This window comes from Daldinia decipiens, assembly GCF_022478715.1.
Source record: "Daldinia decipiens strain CBS 113046 unplaced genomic scaffold F4813scaffold_4, whole genome shotgun sequence".
Taxonomy (NCBI): Eukaryota; Fungi; Ascomycota; class Sordariomycetes; order Xylariales; family Hypoxylaceae; genus Daldinia; species Daldinia decipiens.
The window spans coordinates 1,144,881-1,158,882 of NW_026054547.1; the positions used below are offsets into that span (position 1 = coordinate 1,144,881).

Here is a 14,002-nt window from a genome sequence, read left to right on the forward strand (position 1 = left end):
GTCCGTTCCCGCCATTCATTACCTATTTCTCTCGCTGTGCAATCACTACAGTCTCCATCTACAGTGCACTAGGCTCAGATACATTTTAACCTATTTGGACTATTGTGGTTCGAAATTGACTGGCCTTGTCGAAATAGACGAATGAAACCCCAGTCTTTCTAGCCGCTGTCGGTTCAGATGCAAGGTCGGCCTTCTATCCCTCCCACCTTGGTCACGTCCCAGTCGAAGGCACGGGGCATCATAAGTTCATAACAGCTTGTGCGATCTTCCGTGGTGGGGAATTGTGACCCTCCGTCCAGGCGTCACCGTTCATCCCGCTTCTATCTTTCATCAAATGCTGCATGTACCTTTACCACCGCCAGAAAGCTACCTTCGATAGATCGCATTCACCGAACGTAATTTTGCGCCTGGGGCCGACTCACCCGTTGTGAGCGCTACGAGCGAAGACATCGCGGTTCATCCTCATACGAGACATTTTTATTCCTATTTTCAGCAAGCAAATCCCAGCGTAAACTATTTAAACTTGTTGTTTGAGACAAACCCCTAGTCTTTCCCGTCCACCGCGTTTTCCCAACTGGCTTAGCCTTGCGTGGAGCTGCAAAATATCTTCGTTATTATTATTTTTTTACGGTCCTGGCGATCCTAGCAATTACAACCCTTTGTTACTGATTAGACACAACTATTCCTGAGTCGAATACGATGGCAGGGTTATTCCGGAAGGTGTACGACTGGTTGCTCAGGACTTTCTGGTGAGTTCACGAAGCTACGCTCAGCGCGGGGTCGCAGGATCACAGGGTCGTGCTGCTGCTCACCGCCGTACCTGCGTATACGTATGCGTCCGCATCACGACGTCGCCGGCCCTTGCTGAAGTGCACTTTACTGATGATTTTTTTTTTTTTGCTAGGGCAACTGAAATGGATGTCACGATGATAGGTCTGCAGAATGCTGGGAAGACGTCCTTGCTTCGCGTGCTATCGGTAAGCACCCGCAGCCATCAATCCCAAATCTCTTGAGCATTTGCTAACGATCCGTTCCTTTCTAGGGTGGTGAATTTACGATCGAGTAAGCACGAGACCCTCGTTAATGACTTTTGAAGATTTCGTTATACCGCGGGATGTCAATTTGGCTGTCGCTAGGTCGGCTAACAAGTCGTGTAGCTCTATTCCCACCGTCGGTTTCAATATGAAGCGCGTACAACGTGGCCATGTGACACTTAAATGCTGGGACTTGGGTGGTCAACCTCGTTTTCGGCCAATGTGGGAAAGATACTGTCGTGGGGTGAATGCGATCGTATTTATCGTCGACATCGCAGACCAGGACCTGCTGCCCATGGCTAAGGAGGAACTCCATTCCCTTATGTCACAACCTAGCCTCGAAGGAATCCCTTTGCTAGTGCTCGGAAATAAGTCCGACCTTCACATCAAACTCAGCGTGGATGAACTCATAGATGCTCTAGATCTCAAGAGTATAGGACATCGCGAGGTCTCCTGCTATGGGATTAGCGCAAAGGAGGAGACCAACCTAGATGCCGTAATTCAATGGCTCATGAAATGGGCCAACAGATAAACTCATCTTCGCCATCCACAGCACTTGAGTTTTTCATCATTTTATCCTTTTTCCCCCGGCTGCTAGGAAACATAGGCCTGCTGCCGGCGACACCTTCTCTCGCCGCTTCCGCGACTGTGCGGATGCATTTGACGACGCTAATGATATCATGGGGTGTAAAAGACGGTTCAGCTTTCGGCCGGCGACGACCTAATATATAAACCATCTCTCGCGAGCTTAAGTTTGGAGGCGACTGTATCGTCAGTATGCCTTCATATCGATTCTCACCTTCCAGTATTTTTCCTTTCGTTTCTATGTGCCTTATCTGCTCGACCCAAACACTGCATGGTTATTGGAAACGGAGTCGACGGTTTCAGAACTCGACCTGCTAGAAGAGTCAGGATAGCCTTCACAATACGTTTTTTTCTCTTAGTCGGATCATCACATCAACGTTTAAAGGGGGAGAGTGGACAATGAACATTGGTAGATGTTCGAATATGCAAGGAAGCTAAGGAAGCATCGATGTAGTTAGGTGCATTTATGACCAAATCAATCATGACTTGACGACTTCACTAAAAGCCTGTGGGAATGTTCGATGATACCATATGTGCATTGCTTCAATGTCTTTAATGTTTGTAGGAGACGAGTGGTTGGCAAAATTTTTGAGAGCGCGAAGGAGATGCGCCTAGGGCGGCGTTGGGGGAGAGAATTCCTAGTCGCCCTTGTAAAAAGGTGTGACATAAATGTGCTGCTCGACATGGCGTCTGTCGCTCGACAGGGACTGCGGCTAAAAAGCCCAACTTTAACAGAAACAGGAAAAGAGAAGACACGATAATCGGACATGATAGTGGATTGAGACGATTAGTAGTAAGGAAAGAGAAGGGGAAAAAAGGAGAAAGCATTGGTGACAGGAAGAGGTGCAGGAAAAGCGATACTTGAAGGCTACACACAGACCACATTTGATGCGATGATGAGTTGGCAAACCCTCCAGCGTCTCGACGATGGGAGGGATTGATTGGCTCACAAGGTGACCATGAACAGCGCAACGTGGACTTCAGGTACCTCAACAGGGAGCATGTGGGTATGGATTTGGTATGGATTTGGTATGGATTGTATGGATTGTATGGATTGTATGCATTTGACGAAATGTTGTTGCTGGTTACCAGTCAAGTGGTTGTTCATCTGGGTATCTGAGTATCTGGGTACATCTAAAACCTGCATCTAATACGCAGGTAATACATCTGCTACGGGTAGAAATATCGTGTGTAAGTCATGTACCTTTTCTTCTTCTTTTTTTTTCTCCCTCTGTTTCTAACTCTTAAAGGGCGAGGGCTGGCTGGCGGGCTGGCTAGCTGGCTGGTAGCGTTGTGTTGGAATGGGCGACATGCCATGGGCCCATGATATGAAATCTACGGAGATTTTTGACGTGGCCGCATGTCATTAGCTCGCCGGATCTGCTGCCCTCCGTCCCCTTCAACTTAGCAACTGATCGTCCATCTCGGGTTCTAGACTAGCTGAACACCCACGCCCACGCCCACGAGAACACGATCTTTGTTGCTTTTATACATAACTCCGGCGAGACTTAGCTGGAGGAAATCTAAATGCATACTCGATACGTTCGTGGTGGGACGATTGTAATGTTAATTAGGTAGGTACTAAGATATCCATGCCCTAATACAGGTAATATACAGGCAATATCACAACTTGTATCGTGTGCCGAAAGTGGTATTTGTTAAGAGTCTCTTTATTAATCCGGATTCTAATTTCTGGACGAGGGATGGAAACCCATGTACGAACATGGTATAATAGAACTACTATTACAACAGAACAAGAAACAAGGATGATCTTGATAATTTATCGAAGCATAGGAATCGAATATGTATCCCTCTAAGCTGAGGAAAGGTAAGTATACCTAGGTAGTGCATGTTGAAAATACCCCGCGTCTGGCATGCCAGGAACCGTTAGAGAAGCCAGACAGATTGGCTACGTTGGTTACGCTTGGAGCACATACAAGATAAATGTCGTGCCCGACGCCCACGTTGTCGAGGTCATCCGGGAGAGGTGATAGATATTATCTTAGGTAGTTTGATTATGGACAAAAGAAATGTTATACACTTGGAGATATCAAAACTAATGCGCTGACAATAATCATGCGGCGTGTTCATTTGCATATTAAGGCAATAGGTATTCAAACAAGTTGAGATGATGCGAGAGAATTTGTATTATCATAGTATCATTCGGATTAAAAAGTCGCCTGAATAGGTACTGCGTATTAGGTCCTAAGATACTTAGCCTTGATTGCGGAGCTTCGGGATCCATTCGTCATCTTCCAAGCCACAATTCGACACTAACAGGTGATTGATTACCTAGGATGAGCACCGTCGGTGTTTTTGTAGCTGCGATGTCGCTAGCATACCGGATTCTTGATATTTGTAATTAACTTCCATTTCGCTTAAACTTTATAACGCCCAGCTACATGGTTGGAAATTATTGGGTGGGAAAGGCTGAGCATGTAGATACGCGTATCAAAACTAAGAAAACTTGGGCTGAAGGTACCTCTAAGAGTACTTTGATGTCGTTACACAGCCACCGCGAACGCCATGGTATGACCTTGGTCCTAGTACCCAATACAGTGGCCAAGCAACTTAACCTAGGTAGGTATCCCACTCAAAATCGGCAATCGGCAGCTTCCAAGCCATGTCATGCATCAAATGTTGCGTGTTCATTGTCTAAAGGATTGTCTTTTTTCAATAAGAAGAATACTAGCGACGCTTTTTCTTCCTTCTTTCTTTTGTTTTCACATCAATCAACGCCTTAACATTTATTACGCTTTCCACCACACCTAATATATGTATCAACATACAAGCTCGTGTGCCTTCGTCCCCACGTAGCTTTTACATCCACATCACGCAAGCAGAGTACCATACATTACAACTCGACGTCACTTGGCGTCAGCATATCCTTGGCAGCCAATCATTCCCCTTTTTGGACAATTCCAACTGAACAAGCTTCCACTACATTTAGAGGCAACCGGAGCTGAGCTTTTCGCAACTTCATAAATTCACACTTCTGGTATTGCGCATCGTTTTGACGCAATATCGTTAGATATCTACATATGGCGCCGCTTATCGACTTAGTTAGTGCCCAATTGGCGGGATTGGCGAAGCGGGACGGAGTGTGCAGAGACAATGAATACTATCGATACGGCAGGTGTTACAGCGCCTGGTATTGGTATGGTCGATGGATCTTCGCTGCCATAGTCATCGCTCTCATTATCGCCGTTGTCTTTTTTATGATGTGAGTACTTCATTTGAACTATTAACTAGCTAGAACCATAGTGTCTAATAAGAATCGCAGATGCTCCCGTCGTCGTAAGCGTCGCGGTCTCCAGCCCATGTACGGTACGGGCTGGATGGCTGGAAATGGCGGTCCGAACAACAACGCAGCATATTACAATAATCCTCAACCGGGCTACGCCAACCCCCCTCCGGCATACGGAGCGCCACCCGGCCAGTCCTTCCCGATGCAAAACCAGTACACTGGCACTACCTTCTCGCCTAATGACGGTTACTACGCCCAGAACGAGGGTGTCCAGGCGCCCAAGAACGTCTACAACAACGGGCATAAGGACGACTACGCTCCTCCCGAGGGCCCCCCGCCCAATCGATAAACTAGCAGCGGAATTAGGTGCACGAGCAATGTCAATTGAAGAGCAAATGGATCAGATACGAATCGGACATACCCTTATTGAGGCTAGTGGTTTAAGGCGTTAGAAAAGGCTCTATTGATTGATCGTTTTCCGTGTTGGTAATGAGGTGGTTGGCAAAGGGAAACGTGTATCACGTCTAGAGTACTATAAATTTCCTATCACGAATGGAGGGGGACATGCGTCTCATTCTCTTGCATTCGCCTATATGGGATACTTTACACATTGACTATAATGTCTTCTGAGTTTAGGTTGTTTATGAGGTGCTCTAATCTCAAGGTTACTATTCAAGTATGGTAATTTGAAATCAGAAATTCCCGGTCTTATGAAGATCTCGTCTTCTGTAAGAGGTGATATGGACGGGTAGTCTTTGTGATGAGAGGAAGTTCAACTATTACGGTCTATCTAATGTAAGATGTAAGTGAGAAATATGGAAGCTATGGAAGTTAACTACGATAAGAAAACTTCGAGAATCATGGTAACTAACCGCGGTCCCGAGTTGTTCAGATAAACGGTTTCGACTTTGCAGCAATTCCCACAGTGGGGGCTGCACGCGCGAACCCCACAAACCGTTTCTCTTGTCACACTGGTGAATTCGAGACGACTCCACATCGAAAGTGTTAGCTGAGGACTATGTGTAGTAAGAAGGTAGTACATACCTACGCCATTTCAGCCCTGCTACATATGTAGGTAATTATGTTGGTAAGCAGTATAAATATAGGATAAAAATACACTTCTATATCGTAGACAGGCAGACTCTTTATACGAAAATCCCATAGTATGGCTGGGGCGCAGCTACACAGGCGCCTGTATGACCTTCCTAGCCTAGGCGCAGTGGACGCCAATGTTAGAAAAGAACACAAGACGCACCAGTCGATGTAAGCAGGAGAAGTTCTGTTGTCACTTGGCTGAAACTCCGGGCCTTTCCTCTATTGCATCATGGCCCATCAATTGGCACTTATTTGGTTATGCCATGTTGAAGTGTTGAATCCAGGTACATAGAGGAAATACCGCTTTATCGAGTCCCTATAAAAGGTGCTAGTCACACTACCGCTAGGGGCGTATTATTGGGAGATCGCTTTGGGCAATCCCCCGCTCTAGTGCTGCGCGGCCTGCAGGCATATCTAAGCGAGCTTAATTGCGACTTGTCCCTGAAATTGCCGTTCTGCATTCGCGCCCCCCACATTTCCAGGGACCGACCTTCGCCTCGTTTACTGCCCTTCAGATTGCGCATTACGACCTCGAGCAAGCATTTTCCCCAATTCCATCCAGCCGTCTTTCGCAATTCTTACACCATACCTAGGCTGGAATTTTTTGTTTTTTTGTTTTATCCTCTCGCTCGTTTCTACCTACATGGTTGAGGGATGTTTCCCATGCCCTCTTCTTTGTTGTTTGTAAGATATACTTAGGTGTATCGTTCTGACGCTCCTTCGAGTAACCGATTTGCTTTGATCCTTGATCCTTTCATTTTTCCCAGGTGGATTGGTTGACGGTCAGGTCAGCCTTTGACGTGTCACATCCGCTAACATTCATTCGAAAACACATACATCGAAACGACGAAGTTGCGGGCCGAATTTTAGTTACGCGTGGATTCAAATCGAGTGATTCACGAGCTGAGGAGACGGTATTTTGGTAGTTTGCGTTATATTTGCGGCTGGACGAGGTGCTACTTCCACGGGTTGGGGAACATACGACTCATACTACTATTTCGTACCATGGATCTTTAGAAACCGACGTTTCTTAATCCGATTATTTTTTACGAATAAACGTAAACTTTACTCTGATATTTATTCTTTTCAACACCACCCGGCAGAGGTGGATATTGGAGGATTACGCAATGCCGCACGTCGGCATTCTAATGGAGCGTAGTCTCCAAGAACGCAGCCTTAGGGATGCGTTCGCGGATCTCTTCGCGCGAAGCGCTGTCGCTGCGCTGGGCAAACGGCAATCTCTTGAGTCGCTTACGGGCGGAAGTTCTGACCCCAGGGTTGCCTTCTCCAGTTGGGATAACTGTATGCAGGCTAATATCTGCAAGTACGACTGAACCCTGTTCTAAATATCACCAGTATCAAGAGGCTAATATCTGCTAGGTGGCCGGCAATTGCCGTGATCATTATCGGTGGTCTCATCATTTTCTCTGTCGTTTGGTGTATCGCGCGATGTCTCTGCTGTGGACTTTCGTGCTGTTGCGAATGTTGCTACTGTCTAAAATGCTGCGGTGAATGTTGCGGGTGCTGTGATCCCCCTAAAGGGAAACGGAGTAAGTATCTTGACGAACCATTCGTTCCACCGCACCATGAACAGAACCAGGCCTATCGCTCGCAAGCGCCGATGACACCAGCATTACACAGAACACCTTCACCTTCTGTGCCTCAGTATGCTGTATTTGATGACGGCGACAAGAAGGATGCAGACGCATTACCTGCGATGCCAAGCTGGGAGGGCGCGAAATCACAGAAGGTTCTGATTGAGGAAGAATCCGTCGAGATGGAACCATTGAAGAAACCAGAGAATGTCCAGAACAATAATTCTTTCCCTATGAGCAACTTACCGCCGCATACGACTACCCCAAGCCCAGTTTCTCCCGACAATAGAAGCCCCTACGGACCACCACCAGCACAGGGCGGTCCTAATGGGTATATGACAGCAGCACGAGCTGGTCCAGATCCATATTCTACCAATGGACAAGGCTACGACAACTATAACGGTTACAATGGATATGGACAGGCTCCCCAAGAAAATATGAACCAGGGATATGGCATGGCAGCTGGAGCAATGAGGACCCAAACACCTCACCGTGACTATAATAACGGTAGTGGAAGAGGTGGAGCTGAGCAAGGATATCCCCAATCGCGATCTCCGAGACCCTACAACGACGAGTACGGCCGCAGTGCTAGTCCTGCGTCGTACGGTGCCCCGCCTAGCTACCGTACTGCGCCGAGCAATAACGGATACGGCAATCCCTCGCGAATGGCGTCGCCAGGCCCACAAGCAGGTTATGGCTACGGTAATGGTAATGGCAATGGCAACGGCAACGGAGCTCCATCTCGTATGCGCACTCCCGGTCCCCAGCCAGGCTACGATTACCCCCAGAGGTCACAAACACAAACACCCAACAGTTACAACCGCCAATATCCCCCGGCACCCCAACGACAATATTCAAGCGACTCTACCCGACCGCTAGTACAGCCGGCGCAAGACTCGTACTTCGATGAGCAAGGACAGCGATCGCCCATCCAGAACAACAGCGGCTTCGACTTCAACTCTGGCTACAGCCGCTCTGAAGCTCCTCCTTCGCAAACACAGACGCAGACGCAGGCCGCAAACGGAGGAACTGCTTACCCCGGTTACCGCACATATCGACCCCAAGGGCAGCCCCAGCAGGATAACTGGAACGGAGTATAAACACGATCATCGTCATGGAGTTAGTTCTGCTCGTTAAGGTGTACCAAAATAAAACCAATTATAGGAGATCCGACTAATACACGAATCGGACGGGCATACGCGGCGATCTGACGGATTTTGTATTCAGTGACAAAGAAGGCGTTTCGGGAAAGGGGGAGGACGATCATCTGCATAGCATGATGGAATTCATATATAGAGGTTTGCCGATGCTTTTGCGATTTGCAATTGCGGTTGAATACCAAAATTCCCCGGCCGAGTTGTTTGCTTATAGGGACAGACAGATGTACTAGGATACCTACCTGTAAATATGAGCCTGTATAGGCAAGTATATATGGGAATGAATTCGTTTTACACGTACGTGCGAGCGTTTTAAATTATTCAAGTTTTTACACCGTGTAAGACTACCTACGATCGTGTTCGTTGAAGAACACTAAAGGGGGGAGGTATTCTAGAACTTTCGTTTACTTTGATTAGTGAATTCATACGAAGCTACCAGTCACATGCAGCAGCACAATAAAACAAGGCCATTTACCAAGCTCTTTGTTCCGACGAAAAGGTCGTGCTCATATAAAGGTGCTATGATCCATTGTAGCAGACAAGTATCTTGTTGCAATTGTATCTGGCAAGAATCTGGGCCAGAAGGCAGCCTTCAGATCTAGCCAGGTCAGATATCTAAGCCAACACCTATGCCAATGCTAATGCAGATGAAAATGCAACTGAAAAACTACCTAGGTAAGTACTCAGATGTCAATGTCCCTCCGGGGCAACCAGTACGATCCAAATACAGTACACATTCCACTTCCTCCACTCCCCCTTTCTCGGGGCCAAATTAAACATTACGCAACAGCAATAGCAACAGCAATACACCAAGAGTTTATTCCGTGAGCCCGCCCGACATAACCAGTGATACTTTGCAGTTCTTCTCCTCGATGTCAATCTCAGTCGTATTTCCGTCCTCGTCGGTCACCATGTGGGTAGAGATGATATCACAACATCCTACAGGCTCGCCAGCTTCGATTTTTGCTTCAGTGGGGGACGGCACTTCCCATTGCTCCCCAAACAGAATTAAATCGCCGTCCCTCGTAACTGCAAAGGGCTCTTCTTCGTCCTTCTTTTCCACCACCTCCTTCTGTTTGCCCTTTTCTTTATCCTTTATCTGGTCGGGTTGACTAGCGCAGATATTATCCTCACCGGATTCTGCCGAGGGTGTGTAATTGATAGTACTTCTGCTGGCTGCGCTACTACTTCGACGACTTCCAGCACTTCCAGCAGTCGCCCGTGTCGTCCAGCTACAAGCCGAATATGCGTAATCGTCAGTGACCTGGGTGCCACTAGATCTTTCCCATGAAGAGCTTCGTTCCCGTTCACATGAGTAGTGGCGACGTGAGTTCGGCCACCTTCTGCGTCCCCGAGTTTCGTCGTTAAAAGGGGATGTTGGATATTCGCTGCGGCCGGCAGACCATTGCTGCCTATATTCTGTGCTACGAGGTACGGCATACCCATTTTGGTAGTGACTTGTGTTAAAGGCGTAGCTAGGATACTGCGGCCGGCAAGATCCGCGTGTTGTGGGAGAGTAGTATGTATGGTTGACACCTTGTGGTATGCTGGCGTGTTGGTAAAGCTGGCTCTGTGACCCCCAACCGTGAACGTTGGATCCGACAGAAAAATAACCGTTATCTATGTACCAGGGAGCATAGAGATCTGACGTGGAATGTGTCAGATGATCAGGAGTTCTCATCCGGTAGAGAGGAATTTGTCTATAACAATTATGGCAGTATCCGCCGGCGAATTCAAATTGGTGATTCGAGCTATTTTGGTATCGTATATCCAACGGTGCTCCACACAGACATGAATAGCCCGGATGGCCTGTATAGGCCGGGTAGTTTGTATAGTAGGACGTCATTATGTTGGTATCTTATTTTCTTGCCGGTTGTTGATTGCCTTTTCTTAGCGTCAGAGAAGAGTAGAAAGGCGGTTTACTACAACAACTAAGTCGAGGATGGTTCCAGGTCGAAGGAATGATGTCTGAGGTGTCTTATGTAAATAAATGTGGTGGCCTTGAGTACGTCAGAAGGCTGTAAACAAATAGCACGAGATAATATCGTTGCTATGGAAGGTATAAGTGAGACCTTCTTAACAGGTTACCTATCTAGTAGATTCTAGAAAGAAGTAGGTTTCATGAATGAATGACCAACTCGTCCGTTGATGGGGTGATGATGAATTAAGTTTGGCAGGAAGTAGGGTAGGTATGTATGTAGTGTTAACGAAAGTGCCTCTAAGAGGTACAAGGTGTAGAAGTGAAGAAGAAGAGGTGGTAAGGGCAACCTCAGATCCCAAAGTGACAGCGACGGTGACAGCGACGGCAAGAGCGACCAGAACCAGTGGGGACTTGGTAAGATCGATTTGTAGGTGTGACTGCCTTTTGAGTTTCTGAACCAAAATAGAAAATTACAACAACATCAAATACAATGATAATATTATCAGACACGGGGCAACGTCAGGTATTTATACGATGCTGGAGGGGTCTGATCTAGTAAGGCCGGTCGTAAGAAACTTCCTTTTGCCTCGTGTCCGAGCAACCTGTAGGTTCAATTCATGTGAACCTCAACAATAATTCAGCCACTCCTAAAGTATGACCAACTCTAGCTTCAGTCCGAGAGTTAGGCAACTCTAAAAGTAAGTAGTCATGTATATCAACTAGTATGGGGATACCAGCGTCGAACAAACAAGTCAGCACGTACCTAATTTATACACTTCAGAGACCATAGACGTATGTTATGTCATGTCGCTCAGGCTGCTTCAAAGTCAAACGATTCACGGTCCACGGTCCGCGTCGGATTGAACATGTTAGGGAAAAACTACAGGCAGAACAGGCAAACCAAAGCTGCACCGGCTACACCGTAATGAAATATAGGTGGAGGTGAACACAATACGTCCTATTCGCCGTGGTCGACTCCAGTCTCACAGTCGACAAAGAAGCGCGGTAGGCAGCACGAAGGCCAACTAATAGAACTAATAGAACTAATAGAACTAATAGTCACCACATGCAGCTAACATTTCTGCACATTTCTGCACATTTACTTCTGCATATTTACTTCTGCATATTTACTTCTGCACATTTCCGCTAAGACTATTGGCAACCAGACGCCTAACCGATCCACCGCTATTCCAGACTTTACCACTTCTTGTACAAACCCAACCATATATTGTCCATATCTGAGATATCCAAATCACGACCGTACTAAAAAAAAATAAAAAATTATAGTTTGTATAACTATCATAACATAGAATTTGCAAACACTGTATATTTGGCCGATGCTAAAGTTCAAGAAAAAGAAAGGGAGTTCCACGTTACTCTGGAGGAACCAATTCTTTAGGTAATAGTTTTCCTCTTTCTTGACTCCTGCTGCTCCCTATTATTGTTTGCCCGTCCAGGTCCGGGTCGTATTCTTCGCGCCCGCCATCTGGGCCCTTTATGCCTGTCCTCTTGAAATTCATAGAGTTGGAGAGCTTCATGCTTTCATTGCTCTCTCCGCTGATCGATTCGTCGTCACTTTCGATGAGCGGATCATCAAAGGGATCTTGTTCATCTCCTTCTTCCGATGGAAGACTTTCGTGGCCAGGTTCTTTCAACTTGATAAAACTGTCGATAATGTAGTACTGTATCGCATTCATGATAAGTGGGAATAACATCATGACGAATACGATCTGTACGCGCTCGTTGCCTTCGGTCCATCTGAGCGCCCAATCTCCTACGCGTGATATCCATGGTAATATCAAGAATATAATAAGAACGCAGATCTTCATCCCAAACAGGCCGCAGAAGTAGATAACAGATTGTTTTAACCACCACCAGGCGTTAGGTGGGTTACCGTAGTTGCCAGACTGGATTGACTCTGGCGGCTTTCCATAGGGAGTATATGCTACGAGGCCGGTGAAGACACGGAGGAGGATGATAAGAATAGGAATACCGATGGTAGTCTGCCGGCGGATTAGATTCTCTTATTGTCACAAAACATAGATATGTGCAGACTTACATCGATAGCCAGATTCAATAGGTAAAACGAACAAGGGTTCGGGACATATTCGTCCTCTCTTCGTAGTAACCTCTCTGCCGTCTGCACAGTGACCGCATCCAACTTCATAGAAAATCGGCCGCTTGTAAGCAGCGACATAAAAACGTTCGCAATGTGCACCAAGACCGATCCGAACACCTGTTTCGACACATCGAAGAACCAGATCTTGACAGGCCGTTGAGGTCTTTCCCGCCACCGCTTGTAAACGAGAGATAGAAGCGCCAATCCACCCAGCGCGAGTTGTACGATCAAAGCAAATGGCCCAACAAGCTGGCACTCCCCCTCCCCGCCATGGTCGTCTTCAGGGCCAGGCATGGTCGTTGTTGCGGCAGCTGCTATCGCCGTTGCGGTGGTGGTAAGAAGCGAGGTCACGTCGTTGGTAGCAAAAGGGAGGTCAACTCCTATAACTGCATCAGGGGTAGCGGTGACTATTGCGGATGAGGTTTCGTGTACGAGAGAGGCAATGGTGGAAGAAAGCGACATCGACTTCTGTGCTCGAGACACAGGTCGGGTGATACGAGGTAAGAAAAGGGAAAGGAGCGAGCGAGGATCGACGCCTAGGATCCAGCCAGGGTTCGGTCGAATGGGAGGGATTCCTACTAATAAGTTAAAAAAAAAATATGGCTTCTATGCCAATAATCTGAGTTCCAACAAAGATACAACCGTAATTCAGTGTTTGTTACCGAACAAGGAGAGGGAAGAAATAAGAGAAGGCGTCCTAAAGGTTGAATGTTCTGATGAGAAGTGAGGATTGGAGGCGATTGTAGGAGGTCGAGGTGGTAAATTGGGAGATGGATAAGCCACAAAAGATCAGCCGCTCAGCTTCAATCCTTTAGCATTAGGAGCATAGGGCAGCCCGTACGTCTCCCAAATTTATAAGCCTAAGTGACTCGCTGCTGCGCCATGGCATCATACATAGAGGGTAGGATATTAAGTAGGCTACTGCCTTATCTAAAACCACTAGCCTCCCCCACCAAATCTATGTGGTACAACACATATGTATAGCTCCCTTAAGCGTTAGGTACTTTAGCTTTAGGTACCTTCTACATTACTAAGAGCTACCTATTCTAGGTACTTAGCGGTATATTTTAGGTACATGTAATTAAGGGGTACTTATTTTTAGGTACTCGCCAGCACTGACAGGTACATGTAAGTATTCCGTATATCAGACACCGCCTGCATTTAACTTTACCAGACGAAGTCGTACATAGATTTCCAAACCGTCAGGTTGTTTTGGGTACCTCTAAGTCATCTGCAAAACATAATTTAA

General features: G+C 46.9%; 5 protein-coding genes across 5 annotated transcripts; 3 read left to right on the top strand and 2 right to left on the bottom strand.

Annotated features, from left to right (window-relative positions):
* Positions 1-357: 357 nt before the first annotated feature.
* Positions 358-1,869, top strand: F4813DRAFT_230200 (ADP-ribosylation factor 1). Its single transcript, XM_049239902.1, has 4 exons — positions 358-749; positions 905-977; positions 1,043-1,062; positions 1,158-1,869. The coding sequence occupies exons 1-4, from the start codon at positions 700-702 to the stop codon at positions 1,564-1,566; spliced, it is 552 nt and encodes a 183-aa protein (XP_049103431.1). The 5' UTR covers positions 358-699; the 3' UTR covers positions 1,567-1,869.
* Positions 1,870-4,526: 2,657 nt separating this feature from the next.
* F4813DRAFT_230273 (chitin synthesis regulation, resistance to congo red-domain-containing protein) lies at positions 4,527-5,458 on the top strand. Its single transcript, XM_049239903.1, has 2 exons — positions 4,527-4,842; positions 4,903-5,458. Exons 1-2 carry the CDS (start codon positions 4,661-4,663, stop codon positions 5,213-5,215), a joined length of 495 nt encoding a protein of 164 aa, XP_049103432.1. The 5' UTR covers positions 4,527-4,660; the 3' UTR covers positions 5,216-5,458.
* Positions 5,459-6,787: 1,329 nt separating this feature from the next.
* F4813DRAFT_230276 (uncharacterized protein) lies at positions 6,788-8,906 on the top strand. The gene is made up of 2 exons (XM_049239904.1): positions 6,788-7,285; positions 7,342-8,906. Exons 1-2 carry the CDS (start codon positions 7,089-7,091, stop codon positions 8,654-8,656), a joined length of 1,512 nt encoding a protein of 503 aa, XP_049103433.1. The 5' UTR covers positions 6,788-7,088; the 3' UTR covers positions 8,657-8,906.
* Positions 8,907-9,422: 516 nt separating this feature from the next.
* F4813DRAFT_230350 (uncharacterized protein) lies at positions 9,423-11,054 on the bottom strand. Its single transcript, XM_049239906.1, has one exon. It carries the CDS (start codon positions 10,557-10,559, stop codon positions 9,531-9,533), a length of 1,029 nt encoding a protein of 342 aa, XP_049103434.1. The 5' UTR covers positions 10,560-11,054; the 3' UTR covers positions 9,423-9,530.
* Positions 11,055-11,723: 669 nt separating this feature from the next.
* Positions 11,724-13,672, bottom strand: F4813DRAFT_347710 (vacuolar membrane protein-domain-containing protein). Its single transcript, XM_049241987.1, has 2 exons — positions 12,694-13,672; positions 11,724-12,637 (listed from the first exon to the last, which is right to left on the bottom strand). Exons 1-2 carry the CDS (start codon positions 13,213-13,215, stop codon positions 12,008-12,010), a joined length of 1,152 nt encoding a protein of 383 aa, XP_049103435.1. The 5' UTR covers positions 13,216-13,672; the 3' UTR covers positions 11,724-12,007.
* Positions 13,673-14,002: the final 330 nt, after the last annotated feature.